Here is a 21,567-nt window from a genome sequence, read left to right as displayed (position 1 = left end):
ATAATTTTTTTAGTTTTTTCTTGTTTTTCCTTATATTTTTTTTTGAAAAAAATACTATTTTTTATTCTTTACAATTAAAATATATATGGGATATTTGTTACCATATATTTTGTAAAAAAACAAGTTATTCTTTACAAAGAAATTCGAATGTGGATATTTTTTATTCTTTACCATTCTCTCTGTCTAGGATATTTGTTACAATATATATATTTTTTAAAAATCACCCGGAGCCTGCAAAGCGAACGTAGATATCGTTAACCAGGGGAGGCGCAAGCAGTGTTGTACCCTGTAAATGTGTTTTAGTCATGGATAAGAGTCAGGAATAAATAAACAAGGAAAGCGAGATCCGATTTAGTTTTTCGTTTGATCAACTTAGGGTTAGGGGCATGGAGACAGGCTTGGATTACCAAAACCAAATCATCTAGAAGCTCTAATGCATAAGACTGATCACGAATAAGTTTAGCATTTCTGCCGGTCACCGGCTAGCTAGTTGCTACAAATCCTTTGATAAGATCGACAATTTACTGTGAAAGTTGGAGGCCACAAATGACAAGTCCACCATGGATTTAGGTGGATCAAAATTATCACTTCTTGATTTGTGTAATGGAGTTAATATTCTCAATGGGATTTTTTATTTTTATTTTTATTTTTTATCCATTTCTCAAACCCAATCAAACTACTCCTACGTGGTAACTTGATACAATCCTATAGCTCTCATGTGGGTCCCTGGAGCTCAAAGTCAAAAATCCCAAACCACAACAGGCCTTTCCTTCTTCGAAACCCAACAACCCCTCCATATTCAATGTTTCTTCTCTCTCTACCATTGCAGTATAGCGCCACCTCTCTCTCTCTGCGTTTTTTGTTTTTTTGTTTATGACAGTTGAATGATGATGCTGCTCTCGCCTTTATTAGAGCCCCTTATTCTTTTCTTTGCCTTTGAGCAACCATCAAAATCATTAAACCCGACGAAACCTCAAAACAGTAGCAATTACTCACGCTAAACAATTCCTGATGACAACTCACACCCCTTCATTTCTCCAACTCTTGGGCTTCAATCATGCCCTCCTCATGGTCTTGCTCCTTCTCTATACTTCGCAGTTTTCTATTGCACAGCCTGCACGTAATTCTTCAATGCCTCCACCACCAACACCCGATAACCAGAATTCCACGCCGCAACCGAAAGTCAATCCGTTGATGGCAATACTCATGGTGGTTCTTGTAAGTGTTTTCTTTTTACTGGGCTTTTTCTCTGTCTACGTCCGACAGTGTGCCGATCGAAGGTTTCGCGGGACTCGCTTTGACCCTGCCGCATTCGCAGGCGCAGGGCGCGGGTCTTGGAGGGGAAATCACGGCCTTGAGCAGGAGGTCATCGACACCTTCCCTACTTTCCTTTATTCTACAGTCAAAGGTCTTAAAATTGGCGAAGGCTCCCTAGAATGTGCCGTCTGCTTAATCGAGTTCGAAGATGACCAAACGCTGCGTTTGATTCCGAAGTGCAGCCACGTGTTTCATCCTGATTGTATCGACGCCTGGCTCACCTCCCATGTCACCTGCCCGGTTTGCCGCGCCAATTTGGTTCCAAAACCGGGCGACTTGCCATTCAATCCGGTTCATGTTGACGACCCGAAAAATGACTTGGTTGAACCGGATAGCCACGATAATGTCCCTGATGAGACACAAAATGAAGTTCAAATTCATATCCGCAATGAAATTACAAGAGAGGGGCGACAACAAATCACAAGATCTCCAAATATGAATTTGTCAAGCCCAGTCAATCAAAACAGGCCACTTCAATCATGGTCAACAGGTTGGCGGTTAAATGCATTAATTTCGAGATCAAATTCAATCAATAATTCATTGATTCAATCGGAAGAGAATCGCGAACGATTTACTCTAAGGTTACCGCAAGAGGTTCATAATCAGTTGATAAACTCTCGCTTGAACCGTACAAAGAGTTGCGGGTCATTTTCTAGAGCTATGAGTCCAAGAAGAGGTTACAGGAGCCGAAGTGGAGGTGCTGGGCGAAGCAAGAATCTCTTTTATCATGAACAATTGGACCAAGAAGGAAGACCGCCTGACCGTCAGGGTTTGACAATGACCCCACCTTTTATATGCAGAACCGGCTCGGTTCCATCAAAGGATGAGAGTACTAGTGATGGGGTGAATGCTACTCCACCGAAGAATTTCCTGAAGTCTGCAAGGTCCTTTAAATCACCATTTGATCGTTTGTTTCTTGGGATTGACAATAGCAACAGAAACAGCAACAATGACGACGTTGGTGAACGATCATTTGATCGGCTGAGGCCGGATAGTCAAGTTTAAACGCCGGTGAATAGTTTTGGGGTGTGTGTTGACCTCGAGAGTTTTATGTACATATATATATATTTTCTTTTTCCTTTTGGCTCCTAGTATTTTTGTTTTTCAAAGGTTTTAAGATTTTATGTATTTGATTTCTGATGAAATCAAATAGCATATGCTAAGCCTGCTTAGACTCTTTGGTTAATGAGGCATCGTTCTGCAAGAACGAATTCCGCCACAGTTACCATTACGCAAGTCGTTCCATTCAGGAAATGTGTGGTTACATCACGCAGTCAACAGCTGGCAAATCCTTTTCTTAAGCTGGAGAACTACTTGTACCAAAACTAAATAAATGTTTTAACCTTTTCTCATGATTTTGTCCAAGTCGTTGTCCTTGTTGTTGAAGTCCTTATTCCTCAATCAAGCACGCTGATTGGTACGAAACTAACTAGATGGGGACCTGCCCTAACCCTAAAATGTAGAAATATGAGTCAAAGTGCTCTTAGGGTGTTCTTTGGGAACTCAATGGGAATTTAGTAATCCAATGCAAGCTTGGTAAGATTAGAGTCATTAGCAATCAGGCTGATAAGATTAATTCAAGCTTGATTAATGAACCCTGAAATACTCTCAGGGTGTTCTTTACGTCATTCTTTAAAAGAGAGATCGCCACCACTGAAGGGAGAGCCACCTTTCCTGCTCCCAGAGGCCATATTGTTTTGGTTGAGCATTACGTGTGAATCAGTTGAAATCAGATGTCATATAAATGTTAATTTTTCTTTGTTATATATATATATATATAATTTCGTTGCACAAATAATTTCGTTTTTTTTTCCTTGCGTTGCAGAAATAATCTCTTAGAACTCGCTAAGCGGTCTTATGGTCAATCCAGTTAAAAGGAGCTTTTTTTTTCCCCCTCCAAAGCCATCTGCGAGGTTTTCTCACCCTCCTTGAGGTACCTAGCGGTCCTGAACAATAAAAAATAATCATTCATAGGTAAGAAAGGTCTTGAGAGGCCTTGTTTGTTTGTTTTTTTTTTTTTTTTTTTTAAAAAAAAAGTAAACTAGTTGACTTGGAAAAAAGAATCTAGGTAAATGTTTTTAACATATGAATGACTTCATTTCATTGTTTTTTTTTTCTTATCTTTTTTTTAATAAATGGCTTGTAAACCAAGTTTGAATGTATAATCTATTTTTAAAGAAGAGAATTTGTCAATTAAAGTTTAATCTAAAATTTTATAATGGTAGGTTTTACAATTATAATCACTTATTTATCCCGAGTGATATCCTTAAGAAACTTGTATTGTTTTATAAATGCACCAACCAAATCTTTCCACCTTTCAATCTTACTATTGTCAAGCCTCATATACTAAGTCAAGGTGACGTTGCTAAGGTTGTCTTTAAAAAGTTGGACAAGAAGTTTCTTGTCATGGACAATTTCTGTCATCTTATTATAATAGGTTTTTAAATGAGTCAATTGGTATTGAGTTTATGTATACTTCACAAACTCGGGCACTCAAAATTATTTCGGTACTATGACATTAGGGACTAGGTACATTTCTGATGCTTTTATTATGGTGTATAGATTAGACCTTTCTATCGCCCTCATCCTTTCTTCTAAAGCCATCTATTTTTCATAAGCCTCTTCTTCTACAAGCTTTTTTTTCATAGCTTTGTCTCCAATAAAATCTACTGTAGGGGTTAGTCCTATGGGACAAATAAGTTGGACATATGGATAATGGCCCATGAACTGGGATTTTGGAGATGTCCTACTAGGGCCTGAATTTTGTTGATGAAAAAGAGTTATGGTTGTTAAATGAGTTGTTGTTGTTGGTTGAGTACCCAAGGCTTCTATATATTTTTCCCTTAACTCCTACTCAAGTAGGCTGGTGAGCCTTGCTATGTCCCCTTTAAGGTTTTCCATATCTTTTTTGACATTCATCCTCCCAATGGGCTTGTTCCTCATTTTTCATCAGTTTCTTTTGGAATCTGGTGTTATAAGTTTGCTTTAAAGGGGGATCTATATTTCAATCTTTCAAACAAAAACCATTCAAGTTTGCAAAGGAAATAAATATGAGATGCTTGTAGAAAGGTAAATTAAATACGGGTTCGCCCTTTAAGGGTGACAATGGTCATCATCTATATATTCAGAAATCTGATGTCATCATTACTGTTTACACCAATGAGAAAATCCATATGCATCTCAATCATTTTGTAATAGCTTAGACTCTTGTAGAATATATGTGATGATCGTTTTCCACCTAAAAGTCCTTAAATTCATAATACTACATGTTAGGCTTTCATTGATGCAATTTACCGATAACGCATACATTCTAAGGATATGTTCTATTCATTAAGTGAACATGAATATGTTTTCTATATGGTCTCAAAAGAGTCTTAAATCTGTCTAGTGATGGTCACTGTAAGGATAGTACATGGGCGTTGTAAGAAACAGTTAAGGTACTGTTGCGATGTCGCGGTCGCACAAATTAATTACCCTAGCTTCAAACACAACACACAAGATAGTATAGAGCAAGCAAGGGGTCGATCCCACAAGGAAGATTCAAGTCAGATTTTTGTGCTAGATGATATGCAATTTAGAGGGGGTTTGGACGTTATCTAGGCTAAAGCAAAAGAAAACAGAAAACTATCAAACAAAATTTAATAAAATCAGAAAATTATCAAGAGAACAAACTTTGGTTGCAAGCACACATCCACCTACAGAAATCAGAACTGATCATGAAAACGAAACATCAATTTATATTCTGAATATTTATCTCTTCTTAACATTGGTTAATTAACGGATCCGCCGTATAACTAACCCTAACCATCAAACAACCACAGTGTCCGCACTAGTAATTTAATTCAATGGAAGCCTTAAGAACTAGATAAGTTGATTAATCAAGAAAACATAACTGTCCACAGTCTATGTTTGATTTGATTGAATGTTCTCCCTAAGATTAATAATGTAGATCCGCCACAATTATTAAACTCAGTTGCTTCACAAGTTCATATACCACAACTCCGGTTTTGATATCAAACTTAGCAATAGATTGTCTACAATAATAACTTAGAGTCCGCTCTAGCAATTAAAATAAACAATCATAGGAAAAATAAGCATAGGAGAACAAACATATTCATCATATAAACTGAAAAGAAAAGGTAAAATAAATCTCACAGTTCTTGAAATCCGAAAGTTTTCGTGTCCTTGCAACCAAGAAAAAGTGTTTAGCCTTGCATGTTTGTTGAACAACTAATCAAAAAGAAGGAAGAATGCATGATTTAGGGTTTCTTAGAGGAAGGGGGCGTGTTTCTCTTCTTGGCTGGCTACTCCCCTTCTCTTCTCTCATTCTTTTTATATCCTAGGAAACCCTAGGTCTCTATTTTACAAAATAGTCCTCCATTAAGTATACTGTTTACATTTAAGTACTTCAATAACTATTTTTCTAAAAAAAGAGAAATAGCCTTGCATGAAATCTTCAAGCTTTGACTTAGAGGAGCTAAATTGCTGAAATAAAAACTTGGATATCGGTTTAAATGCTTCAGAATGTAATTTGGACTCGTTTCTTCACGAAACCTGTTTGCTGGCAGAATTCAGATGTCATCTTTGAAAAATCATATCTCTCTCATATGACATCGTTTTGGCTTAAATTTGGAGCGTTTATAGACCTTTGAGTCATGAATCCAAAAAAATTGAGTTTGCATCAATTGGACTTCTGTAGCTCCAGATATTCAATTTTGAATGGCCGAAGGTCAACATTGGCAGATTGCGAGATTTGACTTTGAAGGCTGCGATTTCCATGCTCTTCCTTATTTTATTTTCTTGCCTTAGATGTCCAGAAAGGTATGGATGTTAGCTTTTTAATGCCACTAGAATCACTTCATTTCAACCTCTAGAGCTCACGCTCTGCACAAAACATCGACTGAAGGTCAAATCTGTCAATTATCTCCAGTTTACTCCTTTTTGCATCTTTCATCCAAAAGTGCCTTCAAAACATAAAACAAAGAATATCAAGGCATTTTATATATAAAACATAGGCAAAACACTAGTTAAATGTGGGTGAAACTATCGAATAATATGGTTGCATCAGGTACATATGTCCACAATTATAAAGCAAACACTTAGATTTGAGTTGAGTGTTTTACAAATTTAAACCTTAATTGATGTAGGACAGACCACTAATCCCCTACCTAACCTAGAAGCTTACATGTGCTCTTAAAAATTAAAGCATGTGATGCACGATGATATTAATCCATATCAAATATATAATAGATAAGCAATATGTACAAAAATTAAAGCATATAATGCATAAGGAATATGTATAAAAATACATGTTTAAAAATTAGTGCACAAAATAATCAAATTAAAACACAATAGACAAACAAACAATAAAGCTTAGCCAACAAGAAACTCCTCAATAGAATTGTTATTTTGTCACTTGTGTGTGGTATTGTGGTGATCATCCTTTTAGATCAGGATTTTGGTGGTGGTATGGAAAGAATAAAGAATTATTGTCTTTTTTATGGTTATAAAGGTTTGGAATCGTCACTTAGTATTTTGATAACTAGAAACCCTAAATGATTTTTAGAGTCTAGATAAGGGGATTTTTTTGTGTATAGGGATGACAATATCACCCCTAATACACTATATCTAAGGTAATGTAAATACCCAATAAAAAAAAGTAAAGCCAGAAATGACCTCACTATCGCTGTCGATTTCTGAATCGGCAGCGACATAGTTTTCGTTGACGATTTCTGAGTCAACAGGGGTTGTGCGCGCTAATGAATCCATGCGTCCGCCGTGGAAGTAGTTTCGTTGATGATTTCTGAGTCGGTAGCGACTCAGTTTTCGTTGATGATTTCAGAGTCAACAGGGGCTATGCGCGCTAACAAATCCATGCGGATGTAAAACCCGATAAAAATTAAAAGTAGGCCAACCTAAGCTAGGAGGGACTTAGAGGAGTAAAGTTAATTCGCTGCAAATAACTCAATTTCATCAGCGAATTACAAATTCGCTACAGACGATACAATTTCGGTAGCAAATCCCAAATTCGCTGCAGAACACACAATTTGGCAGCAAATGTTAATTCGCTGCAACCAACTCAATTTCTACAATTTCGGCAGCAAATCCCAATTTTGCTGTAGAGCACACATCTTTTGGGTCTGGCATTGGCCAAATCCAACACATCTATATTGGGGCGTGTTTATTGCTGGCGCGTGCCAGCCCAACACACTAGAGAATTCAAGTAAATTATACACATGTTTTTCTTGATCCAATATTTTTTTGGTAAAGATATATAAAGATATACTGATAAAATCTTGGTTCATTTGTGTCGCACCCTCGCGAGCGGAGCGCGGCATCGCGGCGATCCTCGGTTGATTTCAGAGTCTTTTGTTTTGATTGTGGATAAAGGGAGTCGCCACCTAGTATTATGGTCACTAGGAAACCTAACTGGTCTTTCAGAGATTCTAAGGCAAGGGATTGGTTGCGTAAAGGGAAGGTATTAGCACCCCTAATACGCCCTACCTAAGGTAAGCTGCTTGGTGTTAATTTGGTTTGTCTTATAATTGCTATGGTGTTGGTGTTTTCTAATCCCATCAATTTTCCTAGGTTTGATTCAAACTAAATTTATTAAGATAGAAATCCAAGGAGATTCCATGTGCTTTAAAAGCTCATTTTTCACTTAGTATTTCATACTCTTACGGCTCATAAACCGCGGAGTAAAAAAATTGAAATGTCCTCGATTACAATCAAGGCTTCTTTTAAGGATGTGTGATGACTTATTATCCCTAGAAAATTATTTTGGATATTTACCACTTATGGTTTCTTTATCCAAATATTAACAGTGAATAATAACAAGTTATTCCCATTAAATATTTTGGATATTCATCCCTTTGGGATTTTTTTATCCAAACATTAACGGTGAATAATAGATGAATTCCCCCCACAATAAGATTCTTTATTTTTTTTGGAATATTGGCCAATACCCTTTGGAGTTTTACAAACATGTTGTAAAATCTAGAAATGCAAGAAAATAATTTTTGTTGTGTTTAAGAAATCCATGCGAAAACACATTTTCAAAAATTCAAATATTTTTTAAAAAAAGAACATTCAAAACATGTTAGGATATTGGCCGTATGCAACACACAAAAAATATTTTTTTATATTTTTTTTATCGAAAACACAAGCAACGCAATTAAACACAAAAGAAAAATCGCAATAAAAGCTAAAAGCCGTCATATATATTCTAAGATTTATAATAAGCTTAAAGCAATAATAAAAAATCAAATCCAACTCATCCCACGCAGACAGCAAAAACAAAAATAAAACTGGGAGCAATCACTAAGAAAAACAAAACAATGACCGGCTGATTTCTTCTCCAGTGGGTGTAAGGAAAATAAAAGGAAAGTCCTTAAATGTAACAGTTCCTAAACATGAAAGACAAACCCTTTTTACATGGACAGCAGCTAAACTCAAACATCATGGAAGAAATGGACAAGTGCTGGCTTGGTCTAAACAAAAATCAGCTATTCAGAGGGAAGAAAAAGTTTCACAACCGAATGACCAACGAATGCCTATAAAAAAAACAAAGGAGGAGAGATTGGGGCCTATACCTGCAGATCCTTTTGCAGCCAATAATAACCAGAGACCAAAAGACAACTCACGTGTGCCTCCTTAGCTACTGGTAGATGACAGAAGAAACAAGGATACTGAAGCTGATGTGCTGGTGAATCGAACGTTCTTCTTCTCTTGCTTCTACTGGTTTCCCCGTCGCCTGCCTCTCCTTTCTCCTCTCTTTTGTTTCTTTCACAGTGACGAAAGGATGTAGGGGAACCAAAGGCTCTATGGATCAAAGAAAGAAACCCCTCTGTTCCCCTGTTACTTGCGTTTTCCTTCTCTTTATTTTGCTGTTTTTTTTTTTGCTCTCTCTTTTTCCATTTTCTGTCTCCTTTTTATGCTCTCTCTTTTCTGCGTTTTTCACCTATTTTTCTGCCCTCTCTTTTCTATTTTTCTGCTCTCTTTTTGCCGCCTCTTGCTAGGTCATTAGAGGGGTTTATATATAGTCTAACATATCTCTATTTAGGAAAGATTCAATGCATTAATTCTAGGATGCAAATCCCTGCTGATGTGCAGTAAAAAAAATGCAAAAAGGAAACTGAAATATTCTTATTCCTATTCTGATTTTCAGCACTTAATTTCCATTGATCAAAGGGTGGTACAAGCTCCTTTCTTTCCTTCCATAGCTGGGACCATGAGGCACCAGCTGTTTCCTTTGAAATGAATCAATAAAAACGTGGTCTGCAGCTCTCCAATCAGCAAGACAAACATGGAAACAAGCAGGAAATTTGCAGAGGAAAAAAAAGGAAAGAAATCAGAAGGGTAAGGGTACATGCTGCAAAGTCTTATTTTCCTTATTCGGTGTGGTAAAAAATCCTGTCATTTATGATGATCCAACCCCCCTCTCCAGCTTTCAATATCCTTCTTCAATTTAATCCCTCATTTCAGCACTTTTCGATTCAGTCCTTGGTCCAAAAAAAATCCTTCGAATCAGTCCCGCGAACTTGGGCAAAAAATCATTCTTGCGGCAGGAATCCCTGTTTTCACACTAGATATTCAAACGGGAATATCTTGAGCCTCTGATATCGAAATCAAGTGATTCAAAAGCTCAAATTCATCTACGTGTCTAGGACTATAACTTTGATGAAGGAGTTGAAGTGAGATAAAATCTTTTTACATAACAGAAACTGATAGTAATCTAGTTGGTCAAAAAGGTTCTTGATCTGACAATACTAAGCATCCAAATCTGACTGAGAATCTGCTCTAAGAACAATGATCCCTAGGACCTAATAAAGGTGTACGTCAATTTTTCAACATGTAATGAGTGACAGAATATACCTAGGATGGTCAGATATCGTACGAAACTGAGTCAGAATCAGAGCCTAAGTTGAAACAAAAAATTGCGACAACAGCATAACTATTTTTTTAGTGCAAATTCTGAGGGATTTATTCAACCTTAAAAACAAGATAACAAAGGAACGAATTTAGCATTATGAAGACCCCTAGTCAGTCTAAGAAAACCTGATGATTTTGGCAGCAAAGGGGAAGGATAAAGAGAGCAGAAAATAGCTCAAACAGGGTTTCGAAAAAAAATATTTCTCTCTCCATTTTTGTCAATTTTCTAGCAAATATGAGCTACACTCTTGCACTTGGTTCGAAAGAGGTATACATTGTCTCTAGCACGTGGGGTCCAAAAATGAGTAACAACAATTTGTAGTCCCCAATCCTTGTGATATAATAATATGCAAAGACTTTAATTAATCTCTCAATTCGAGTAAAGTAGTGAGTTTTGCTCGTATAAAAAAGGGATGTAAGTTGGAAAAGGTGTAGAAAAATATGCATTTGGACATAAAGAAATTTTTTCAAATAAAAATACCAAGTGATTATAGGTAAAAATTTCTAAGAGATTGAGGGTACCATACCCATCATTTAAAAAAATTTCTAAGTCATTGTGTGGAACCCAATGAGGGTGAAACTATACTTAGAAATTTCTAAGTGATTATAGGTTTTTTGAAGAGTAGGAGCATGTAGCTTTCCCAGCATTGTCATGGGGCTTAAAAGCCTTCCACTAAAGAGTGGTCATTATGATCTTTCATTTTTTTTACAGGGTACGAGAGCCCCATACTAAAGAGTGGTGATTGGATGATGTTGCTATTTCTATAAGCGAGACCAAGTCCATTCCTTAGAGACTAGAGTTATTGCCCTTGGGGGATCAAGTCCATCCCATGGAGAGTTATGCAAATAGCATTAGGGAGATCAAGTCCATCCCATAGAGAGAGGCGCATATAGCACCAGCGAGAACGAGTTCATCCCATAGAGAGTGGTGCAAAAAACACAACGAAGATCAAGCTCAACCCATAAAGAGTGGTGCATATAGCACTTGGGAGATCAAATATATCCCTTGAAGAGTGGTGCATATAGAACTGGCGAGATCAAGTCCATCCCTTATAAAGTGGTGCATATAACACTAGGAAGACCAAGGTCATCCCATGAAAAGTGGTGTATACAACACTGAGGAGATCAAGTCCATCCCTTGGAGAGTGATGGCTATAGTATTGGAAGATCAAGTCTATCCCATGAAGAGTGGGGCATATAAATAAGGAAAGATCAAGTCCATCTATTGTAGAGTGGTGCATATAATAATAAGTAAATTAAGACCATCCCATGAAGAGTGGTGCATATAACATTGGGGAGATAAAGCCATCTGTAGCGACCTGAAATTTACAAGTAGTTTTCATATTTCTAATCATTATGTCTGAGTATAATAGGGTAATTTTTTTATGCAATCTGTCTAATAATACATCTCATTATTGATTCTTTGGTTTACCAAATTTGTAGCAGAGTTTCCCCTATAACTTATGTATTTCCTCAGTTCTTTTCTTATCCTCTTGGGTAACACAATATCAAATAACTGTATACATACATGCAGTAGCCTTCGGCCACCCACCAATTCAATTGTTTATCCATTTGATTTTTTCACATCTCTTCTCACAATTCATCTTATATTCTTTTCGTTTTTCATTTACTTAAAACATATGTGTGATACACACACACACACACACACACACACACACACACACACACATATTAAAAGAGTTACAATAACCAAATGCTAGAAATACAATCATACCATTTAGTATATTTCAAATGAAGTTATTAACATAATTTTAAGTATTCATAGTACATAAAAATAAGTAACTAACAAAATTATAAATAGTGAAACAACACAATCAGTGCTGGCCCACCTTGTGTCAAAGACCTTCAACATATATAGCATTATAAGAGTTATTAGTCATAAAGAAAACTTATGCTCATGATTTTTTACGAGGGAAATGAATCATTATGTCAAATAGCACTTTTAACAATCCTGCTCAAAACATTCAACTCAAATTCAATAATACCTCAACTCATATGACAATACTCATGCTCATCATTGCAACTAAAATAACATTATAAATTTAACATCTAGCCATAAAATACATGTATGTGGTTTTCCATAAGGAAGGAGAACAATATGCTAATCCAGAATTTTTTTAGCATCGATTACATCATACACATATTGAATTACACACTAACTGCTATGATGTTTAAATTCATATTTGTCACTTTCCACATTTCCTTTACAACGAATTACATAATACATTCTAATATAAGGTTGCCGACTATACGTCACCACGTAGCAACTCATTTTTAAAATTTTTGATTCCTTGATTAATAATTAATATTTCATTTCCTTAGTTACCGATTTTCTTGGGTACAATCCTTGAAGTAACCACACATATTAATCCAATGTTGACTCATCACCATCACTACTTAACATAATTTGTTTGTAACATTACCATATTTTCTATTTTCTAGGTATAATAGATGTCTGTTACATTATCACCCATTCACATTTATTTTGACTTAGTAATACATCAAACAGTATTATGTCTTAAGTTTCCAATCAACCCCCTTGTTATATACATTTTTAAGCATTGGTTAATGGTCTTACACAATGGTTTCCATTATATAATCGAGGATAGTTTCAATGATTTTCATTATTTGGAAACAACAACATCATAATTTCTACTTATTGGAAACAACAAGACAATGGTCTCCATTCAAAACAAAGACAACCACATGAATTCTCTTTTTATTAGGGACATTTAGGAAGTAACTTTTATTGCCCACAATTTAGTTTAAATGACTTGTCAACTTAAATAGAAGCATAGGGAAATGAGAATCTACATCATCATCTTATAATTAACAAAATCGAACTTTGCTTCCTTGGTCATCATTGTTTTGGGCAACTAAATATCAAAAGTTGTCATATTCATAGATATTGGTAATTAATCGTCAAATATCAATTTATACCTTGTCCTTAGTCACTAATATTGCGGTCATTAAGTATTGTTCCTTTCTTATCCTTAGTTACCGACATTGCGGCCACTAAGTATCATTCCTATCTTATCCTTAGTCCCCGATACTATGTCCACTAAGTATGATCTAGTCATCCCCTCACGGATGCCAATAATTCTGGCAAATCCATTTGATTGCCAACAAATTTGGCTATTAATATCTTCCTATCTTTAATATTTTACTCCACATCTTAATACAACCTTATACCACATTATTTTATTTGAGCTATATTCAACAAACAACTGATGACATGTATTATGGTCTAGGAATCCTTGTACATATAAGATTCTTCCATGCATAACTATGATCAATTTTGTATATGGTTATTTAAATATTAATTTTGATTGTGAATAACACCTCATTTTCTTTATTTCATCATATTAGTAAATGCTTTCAAATGAGATGACTCACAACACTCATTATCGGTAATCCTAGTATGGACCCCATTAACCGGAGTTAACCTCATTCTTTACTCCTGGCTATCCAACATAGATATCATTAGCCAAAGCTAATCTTCAATGCTTATTCTCGGCTATCCAACATGGATTCCATTAGCCAAAGCTAATCTTATCATTCATTCCTAACTTATGGATTCCATTAGCCAAAGCTAATCTTATCATTCATTCCTAACTTTCCAACATGGATACCATTAGCCGAAGCTAATCTCATCAATGAATCTCGGTTATCCATTATGGATACCATTAGCTGAAGCTAATCACATCATTTAATCTTGGTTGTCCAACATGGATACCATTAGCTGAAGCTAATCATATCATTATTCATTGTGTTTCATGAGTAATTTTAATCAATTAAAATCAAGTAGCAACATTATGTATAAATACTTTGAGGATTTAATAATAATTAGTTAAAGGTGGAAACCACCTACCTGCCTTCCCGTAGTGTGTCCTCGCCTGGTCGAAGATCTGATCTCAGTTGCGTCTTCTGATACATAAAATGACCATTACTCTGTATATTTTTATTTAGGTAATGTCAAAGACCATTTCCACACATATACTAGAACACACATACATTCATTCAAACATCTTCCATGTTTGTATAATTGTATAGTGATAATATTGTAACAAGACATTCGTCTCTAATTTTAATGAAGGTTATCTACAAAAATTATATCATTATGACACTGAAATTGTCAACAAAACTGAGTTATTTTGACATTAAAAATCATTAGCGAAAGCTAAATCATTATGAAACTACAAATCATCAACAAAAGCTAAGTAATCCTGACACTGAAAAATCATCAACGAAAAACTAAGTCATTCTAACACTGAAAATCATTAATGAAAAATTAAGTCAGAATCACTGAAAATCATCAACGAAAAGTCATTCTGACACTAGAAATCATCAATGAAAAAACTAAGTCATTTTGACACTAAAAATCATCAACGAAAACTAAGCCATTCTGGCATTTCTTTTCCCTAAATTCACGCATATGGTCAATACTAGGTTTTCCTCCTAAATACCATACTCCAACCTAGTTTTGGACATAAACTACAATCAAATTCACTTCCAAAATATATGAAGCAAGGGAAACATGTAATGTTTCTATTCCATGACAATATCACACATTCATTAAACATTGTTAAAGAGAAACCATCACTCATTACTATCTTTATGAGGGTCTTTCTTTGCTATTCTCTCTTAAGGTGGTTGAAGCCTATGTCATTCCCCTAACAAGCTTATTTTTTTGTTCTTCATGTGGCAACATCAAATTCTCATTCATTATCATGTGGCATAAGGTGTTCTACATATACCAATTACGAAGTACTGCTAACTATGTTCAAGGATCATATTATTTTCCATAACCTCATCAAGTTCATCACAATGTTGTCAAGCAGTACACAATTAAGTTCAACATGTACATTCTCAAGGATTCTCCCTTCTAAATTCCTATAGACCGAAACATGGGTATTAACATTAAATGTTTATTTCATCAATTTTTTACGACATCATTCCAAGTGTTAAAACCTTTAATCATTAACAAATTCTAAGTAAAGATTAGAGCTTGATTAGTCCTTGCTGGTTTAGTCCACCTAACCCTAAACACTATTTGGTGTTTTAATCGTAACTAAAGTTTCAGAACCCTTTTTTGAGCATGGTTTGTCTCTATGGAAAGATAATACATAGGGTGACAACTTTCATAAAGGACACAACACCTAATTTTTCCATCTATATGTCTAAACTCACTCATTGCAGTAACATAAGAAATTTGTCCAATACTATGTCAGTCTGGATCTTTACTCAGTGTTTTCTCATATCTAGAGTTATACAACTACAAATAAGTCAAGACTAGTTCCATTTGAAAGATAAAAGCCATACCTACAACTATGGTGAAGACACCAGCTCCAAATTATATTGTTTTAAGGCTCAAAATTAATAAGTACAGTAGCACCCAAAATTTGTTCAGTACTATGTTGGTTGACACGACCAAAAGATTGATGTCTTCTCCCAAGTGTAGGAGTGTCGAAGTAATAAATAACCAGGCAAGACCGGGGTCGAACCACAGGGAGGTTAACTATATAATAATAATAATAATAAGTTTAAGAGAGCTTTGAGATGTGATATTGATAAAAGGATTAAACAATGATAAAAACAATTGTCAAGGTTAGATGATACACTAATGGTATTTCAAACAAGTATAGTATAAACTCTTATTACTCAACTGGAAACCACACACAAAGAAGGTTCCAATCGGATTATAAATTGTTAACATGATTACATTAATTATCTTATTCGAATAATGCTAATACTTGTAAATATTGTCAGGTATTCATGATTATAACTTATGTTAACAACAAATCAAGTTCCTTTTATAGCACAGGTGTCGGTTATACCATTAGTATAACCTTTTCACCTTGACATAATAAACTTAGCTAAACATAATGAAAAAGAGAAACATAAATAAACAAGATAAGAACATAAATAAGATATAAGTTAACTAAGTAAAGGAAAGGAAATGAAAAGTATAAACAAGAGATTAATATAAACAAAACTTAAGCATTATAAAAATATAAAGAGAGAAAGAGCAAGAACATGATCTTGATCTGAAAACCAAGATGTCTAAATACATGGCAAATGCCTCCTTTTATAGGCCAAAATTCAGAACTATTGATTTGATGACTAATTGTTGAGTGGGTGACCACATCTTGACTTGGTGACAATCCTTATCTTCTTGTCTGAACAAAACATCATTGCTAACATCAGAATTTGAACAGATAGTCTTCATGAAAGTTCTAGGAAATTGTCTCAGCTTTCTAACAAAACAAAAATCAGTGCATTTAGACTTCTAGAACTCGAGATATGGGCTGAACACTGAATAGTATCTGGGCTACAGGACATATTCCGACTTCTCCATTGTTGTTACAATTTGAACTTGAAAACGGTCCTTTTGAATTTGGACTCTTCATGAAAGTTTTAGGCCTATGTCTTAGCTTTCTATACATATAAACCAGACCTAAATCCAAGTTCTACAGCTCCAGTTACGATCCAATAACCGAATGGTGTTCCAGCTTGGACTGAACCAACATCTCTTTTCTAAGCTTTGCTCTCTCTTTGTCTTCTCAATTTCAGTAGTTAAACTCATCAATCAATCCTTTGATTTATGTGATAGACCTGCATTTAAGATGAACATTTACCATAAATTAAAGGTATCTTATAATATCAGACTTGTTATTATAAAACATGCTTTAGTTAAGGAGTTGTTGATGCTTTAAGTGCAAAATGATGATATAAAACCTTGATAAAAATGCACTTTTAAGTACTAATCATTGGTCTGGACCTTTACTCAATGTTTTTCTCATATCAGGAGTTATACAACTCAAAATAAGTCGAGACTAGTTCCATTTCAAAGATAACAATCATACTTATAACTTGTATAAGACACCAGCTCCAAATTACATCATTTTAAGACTCAAAATTAACAATTACAATAGCACCTAAAATCTGTCTAGTACTATATTGGTCTGGATCTTTACTCAGTGTTTTTCTTATATATAGAGTTTTTCAACTCCATATAAGTTGAGACTAGTTTCATTTCCAAGATAACATCCATACCTACAACTTTTATAAATACACCAGCTCCAAATTACATTGTTTTCAAGTTGTAATTTCGACTAGAAGTTGGCTAGGAAGACTGTCAGAATTTTAATTACATAAGAGATAAATTTGACAAGCACACTAAGTGTTTTCATGCATCACAACATCCATTATCATTACTCTATCTTTAAAGAAAATCTCATTTCCTACACATTTTCAACAACCTTAGAATCACAATATTGAGGGTTTTTCAATTATCATTTACAAACTATGAAATCAAGAAGAAAAACTAAGGAAGGACACTTTTATCAACAATTTCAAGTTCAAATTGAAGAGTTCTTACCAATTTATTCTTCAATTGTTCTTCCTCTTCATCACCTATACTTGTCCCTCAAGTTCCTCTCCTTCAACCAAGCTTCTTAATTTCGGCCTAAATGTGTTTCTCTCCTCATAACCTATTTGTAAGCTTCAATCTTATAATTTGGAAAGATTTCTCAAGTGATTTTTTGCATAGATGCAAGAGAGAAGCCTCTTTTTCTCTTTTTAGTTGCTGTTCCACATGAACAGTAGCAACAAGCATAATGACATTAGGTTTTATGGGTCAATTACTGTTATACCCCAATATATCCCCTATAAATTTTGGTTTATTGCATTGACCCGACATTGTGTCTTTATTTTCAGGACCTTCCCGAACTTTAATTGACCTTAAATTTTAACTCAAGGTAAAACATTATATCTTAAGATCCCACGTACAATTTCAACCCGATGCAACAATCAAATTTGGAGATAAGTTCAATATTGTAAAACAGAAGAGTTGGAAATTTCACGTCAAAAATCCGATTTTTGCATACCATATAATTTACTTAAATCATCTTGGGTCTTAGACTAATTCTTTGGAGATTCCTATTAATAATTATAATAAATTTGTTTTTGAGTTTCTTATCACTTTTAGTCCCAATAACGTGATTGTGCGCGGGGATTATACTGAAATTCGATGTTTCTTGCGCAAAGAATCATACATTGATTTATTTGACACTTCCTTCTATTTTACACATAATATCATCCAATTTACAAAACTTCCTACTTCAAATTATTATTTTTACCTTGTTAGGGAGTTTTCATGATTTATCGTTAACTAATATTTCGCATACCATTTTATTACTTTAGCTTCTCTAAATTTTAAATTAATCTCTCGGAAATGTTCATCCCAATTCATAAGATTTTCTCCCTAATTTATCATTTTTAATTGATAGTTACCCTATTTAACCCAGATTTATCTATTTTTGACTAGGGGTTTACACTATCCCATGAAGAGTTGTGTATATAGGACTTAGAAGATCATGTTCATCCCTTGAAGAGTGCTGCATATAACATTTGAGAGATCAAGTTCATCCGATGGAGAGTGGTTCACATAACACTCGAAAAATCAAAACCAACCCTTGAAAAGTGGTGCATAAAGCACAAGAAAGATCAAGGCCATCCCATGATGAGTGGTGCATATAACACTCAGGAGATCAAGCCCATCTCTTGAAGAATGGTGCATATAGCACTACGGAGATCAAGTCCATCCCTTGAAGAATAGTGCATATAGCACTAGGGAGATCAAGTCCATCCCATGGAGTGTGGTGCATATAGCACTATCAAGATCAAGTTCATCCATTGGAGAGATGCATATAGCACTTGGAAGACCTAGTCCATCCCATACAGAGTGAGACATATAGGTAAGGAAAGATCGAGTCCATCCCATGAACAGATATAGCATTGGGAGATCAAGTCCATCCCATGGAGTGTGGAGCATATAGCACTAAGGAGATCAATTTCATCCCATGTAGAGTGGTACATATAGCACTGTGGAGATAAAGTTCATCCTTTGAAGAGTGGTGCATATAACTCTATGGAAATCGAGTCCATCCCATTGAGAGTGATACATATAACACATCAGAGATTAATAAAACCAAAGGACACAAGGTTTCACAAACAAAGACTCAAATCCAATCTAAGCTTTTTACAGCTTTCCATAGGTGACCAATTTATGCGACTCATGGAGGGATCAAATATAGGGATGAAAGATTGTAGTTGGTCAATCAATTGTTCAGTAGTAGTAGCATAGATTATGATTTGTCGTGCCGAAGATGTTAGAAATTCCTGTTCCACAGCTTGATCAAGAAAAGATAACAAATTATCATAAAAACCATTAACATTTAACAAACCTATAGGTTTATGGTGAATGTTCAGTTGTGCCCAAGAGGAAATATGAAAGATCTCTTCCAATGTTCCCAGACCACCTGGTAAAGCAATGAAGGCATCAACATGGTTAAACATCGCATTCATTCGATCAGACATTGTGGAGACCTGTAGTTCCTCTCCAATTGTTTTTCCAACGATGTCCCCTTTTGCTAAAGCTTTGGGGATGACCCCCAAAACTTGACTACCTCCTAAAAATGCAGCTATTGACACACCCCCATTAACCCAAGGCTGCCTCCCCCATACACTAAATGAATCTTTCTCTCAGCTAGTACCTGACCAAGATGATTTGCATATTCTAAAAACTCCTTTTCTTTCCCAGGACCGGATCCACTAAAAACACAAATATTTCTTGTGTGATGACTTGAGGAACCTGCCATTTCTACACACTTCTATATCTGTTGAATGTATGGGTTGAGTAGAAATGAAGGGAAGGAAGAGAAGATTTTATAAATAAAAAATTGAAAATGCAATCATACCACCTATATATAGGCCAGCTGAAGTCTCACTCTCTTTCTCTCTCTTTATTTATTTATTTATTTTTTAATTTTTTTTTGAAAAAGCCTTTGTATGTACAGGTAGTTGTGATTGTGGCTCACATCTTCCCTTGGTTTTACGTCTAAGAACGACTTAAACGCCCTCAATGGGTCGGGGATAGGCTTCCCATCCAGTTTTCTTAAAAACTAGCAAACAAGGTCTTTTTTAGTCAGATTCCCAAGACTATATCGAGCATGTTCTTTATGGAATTGTGGTCATAAGTTATGAAATGCACAATGCACATTGCCACTAGGATATGTCCCAAAAGTCAATAGAAGATTATCTAAAGATTCCTTATGTTTTGAAATAAATCCTGACTTTTGACAATTTTCACAAGCTTTGCAGAACTCATGTGTGTCTTTGAACATGGTGGGCCAATAGAATCTATATTGTAAGATTTTTGCAGTCGTCTTTTTTTACGAGAAATGACTCCCACATGCCTCAGAATGATAAAGTTTAATGACACTACTTACCTCATTGTCTGAAATGCATCTTCGAAATATTTGATCAGGACAATATTTGAATAAGTAAGGGTCATCCCAATAAAAGTTCTTCACTTCGTTCAAAAACTTTCATTAGCAAATCTCCTGTTGCAAGAAATTGATATGATTAGCAAACCAAGGCATTGAACTAAGAGAAAGTAAGGATTCATCAAGAAAGTAATCATCGATTGGTGTGATGTCAGATGTCGAATCTATTGTCAATCTTGACAAAAGATCAATATCAACATTTTCGGTGCCTTTCTTGTCCTCGATTTCTTCTTGAGAATAAATCAGTTGCAAATCTGCATATTCATCAAACTTTGTTTTACTCACGGTGGATTCAAATTGATCATAAACTAATTCTTCAATAACATCTACTCCCTGTGAATCATTATCATCTCCAAGTTGCTTGCAAATGTTGAAAATATTCATCTCCAATGTCATGTTTCCAAATGATAGCTTCATCACTCCATTCCTACAATTAATCAATGCATTAGAGGTTGCAAGAAATGGACATCCTAAAATAACTGGAATTGAATTACATGCTTCAACAGGTTGTGTATCCAAGACAATAAAATCCACAAGATAAATGAATTTATCAACTTGTACTAACACATTTTGAACTATTCCTCTAGGCACTTTTAGAGATCTATCGGCAAGTAAAAGAGTTACAGAAGTTGGTTTTAACTCACCTAGATTGAGACTTTGAAAAACTAAATATGGAAGTAAATTCACAATAGCTTCAAGATCAAGTAAAGCTCTTTTAATTTTATGTTCTCCAATAAAGCAAGAAATTATAAGACAACCAGGTTCTTTATATTTCAAAGCATTGTTGTTCTGAAGAATGGCATTTACTTGTTCGGCTAAAAAGACTTTTTTTTTCACATTTAGTTTTTTCTTCACAGTGCACAGATCTTTCAAAAAATTTAGCATAAGAAGGTACCTGTTTAATAGCATCCAAGAAAGGTATATTGATCCTTGCCTATTTGAAAGTTTC

The 21,567-nt window shown here is 35.0% G+C and overlaps 1 protein-coding gene across 1 annotated transcript; it reads left to right on the top strand.

Annotated features, from left to right (window-relative positions):
• Positions 1–784: 784 nt before the first annotated feature.
• On the top strand, positions 785–2,669 carry LOC7486572 (E3 ubiquitin-protein ligase ATL15). Its single transcript, XM_002307320.3, has one exon. It carries the CDS (start codon positions 1,012–1,014, stop codon positions 2,320–2,322), a length of 1,311 nt encoding a protein of 436 aa, XP_002307356.3. The 5' UTR covers positions 785–1,011; the 3' UTR covers positions 2,323–2,669.
• The last annotated feature ends 18,898 nt before the right edge of the window (positions 2,670–21,567 follow it).

This window comes from Populus trichocarpa, chromosome 5 (genome assembly GCF_000002775.5).
Source record: "Populus trichocarpa isolate Nisqually-1 chromosome 5, P.trichocarpa_v4.1, whole genome shotgun sequence".
NCBI lineage: Eukaryota > Viridiplantae > Streptophyta > Magnoliopsida > Malpighiales > Salicaceae > Populus > Populus trichocarpa.
Note: the sequence above shows the minus strand (reverse complement) of the source record. Positions and strands in the feature narration are given on the sequence as shown.

Excerpts from the sequence above, each read along its gene's own strand:
- LOC7486572 (XM_002307320.3), top strand. The coding sequence starts at position 1,012 with ATGACAACTCACACCCCTTCATTTCTCCAACTCTTGGGCTTCAATCAT.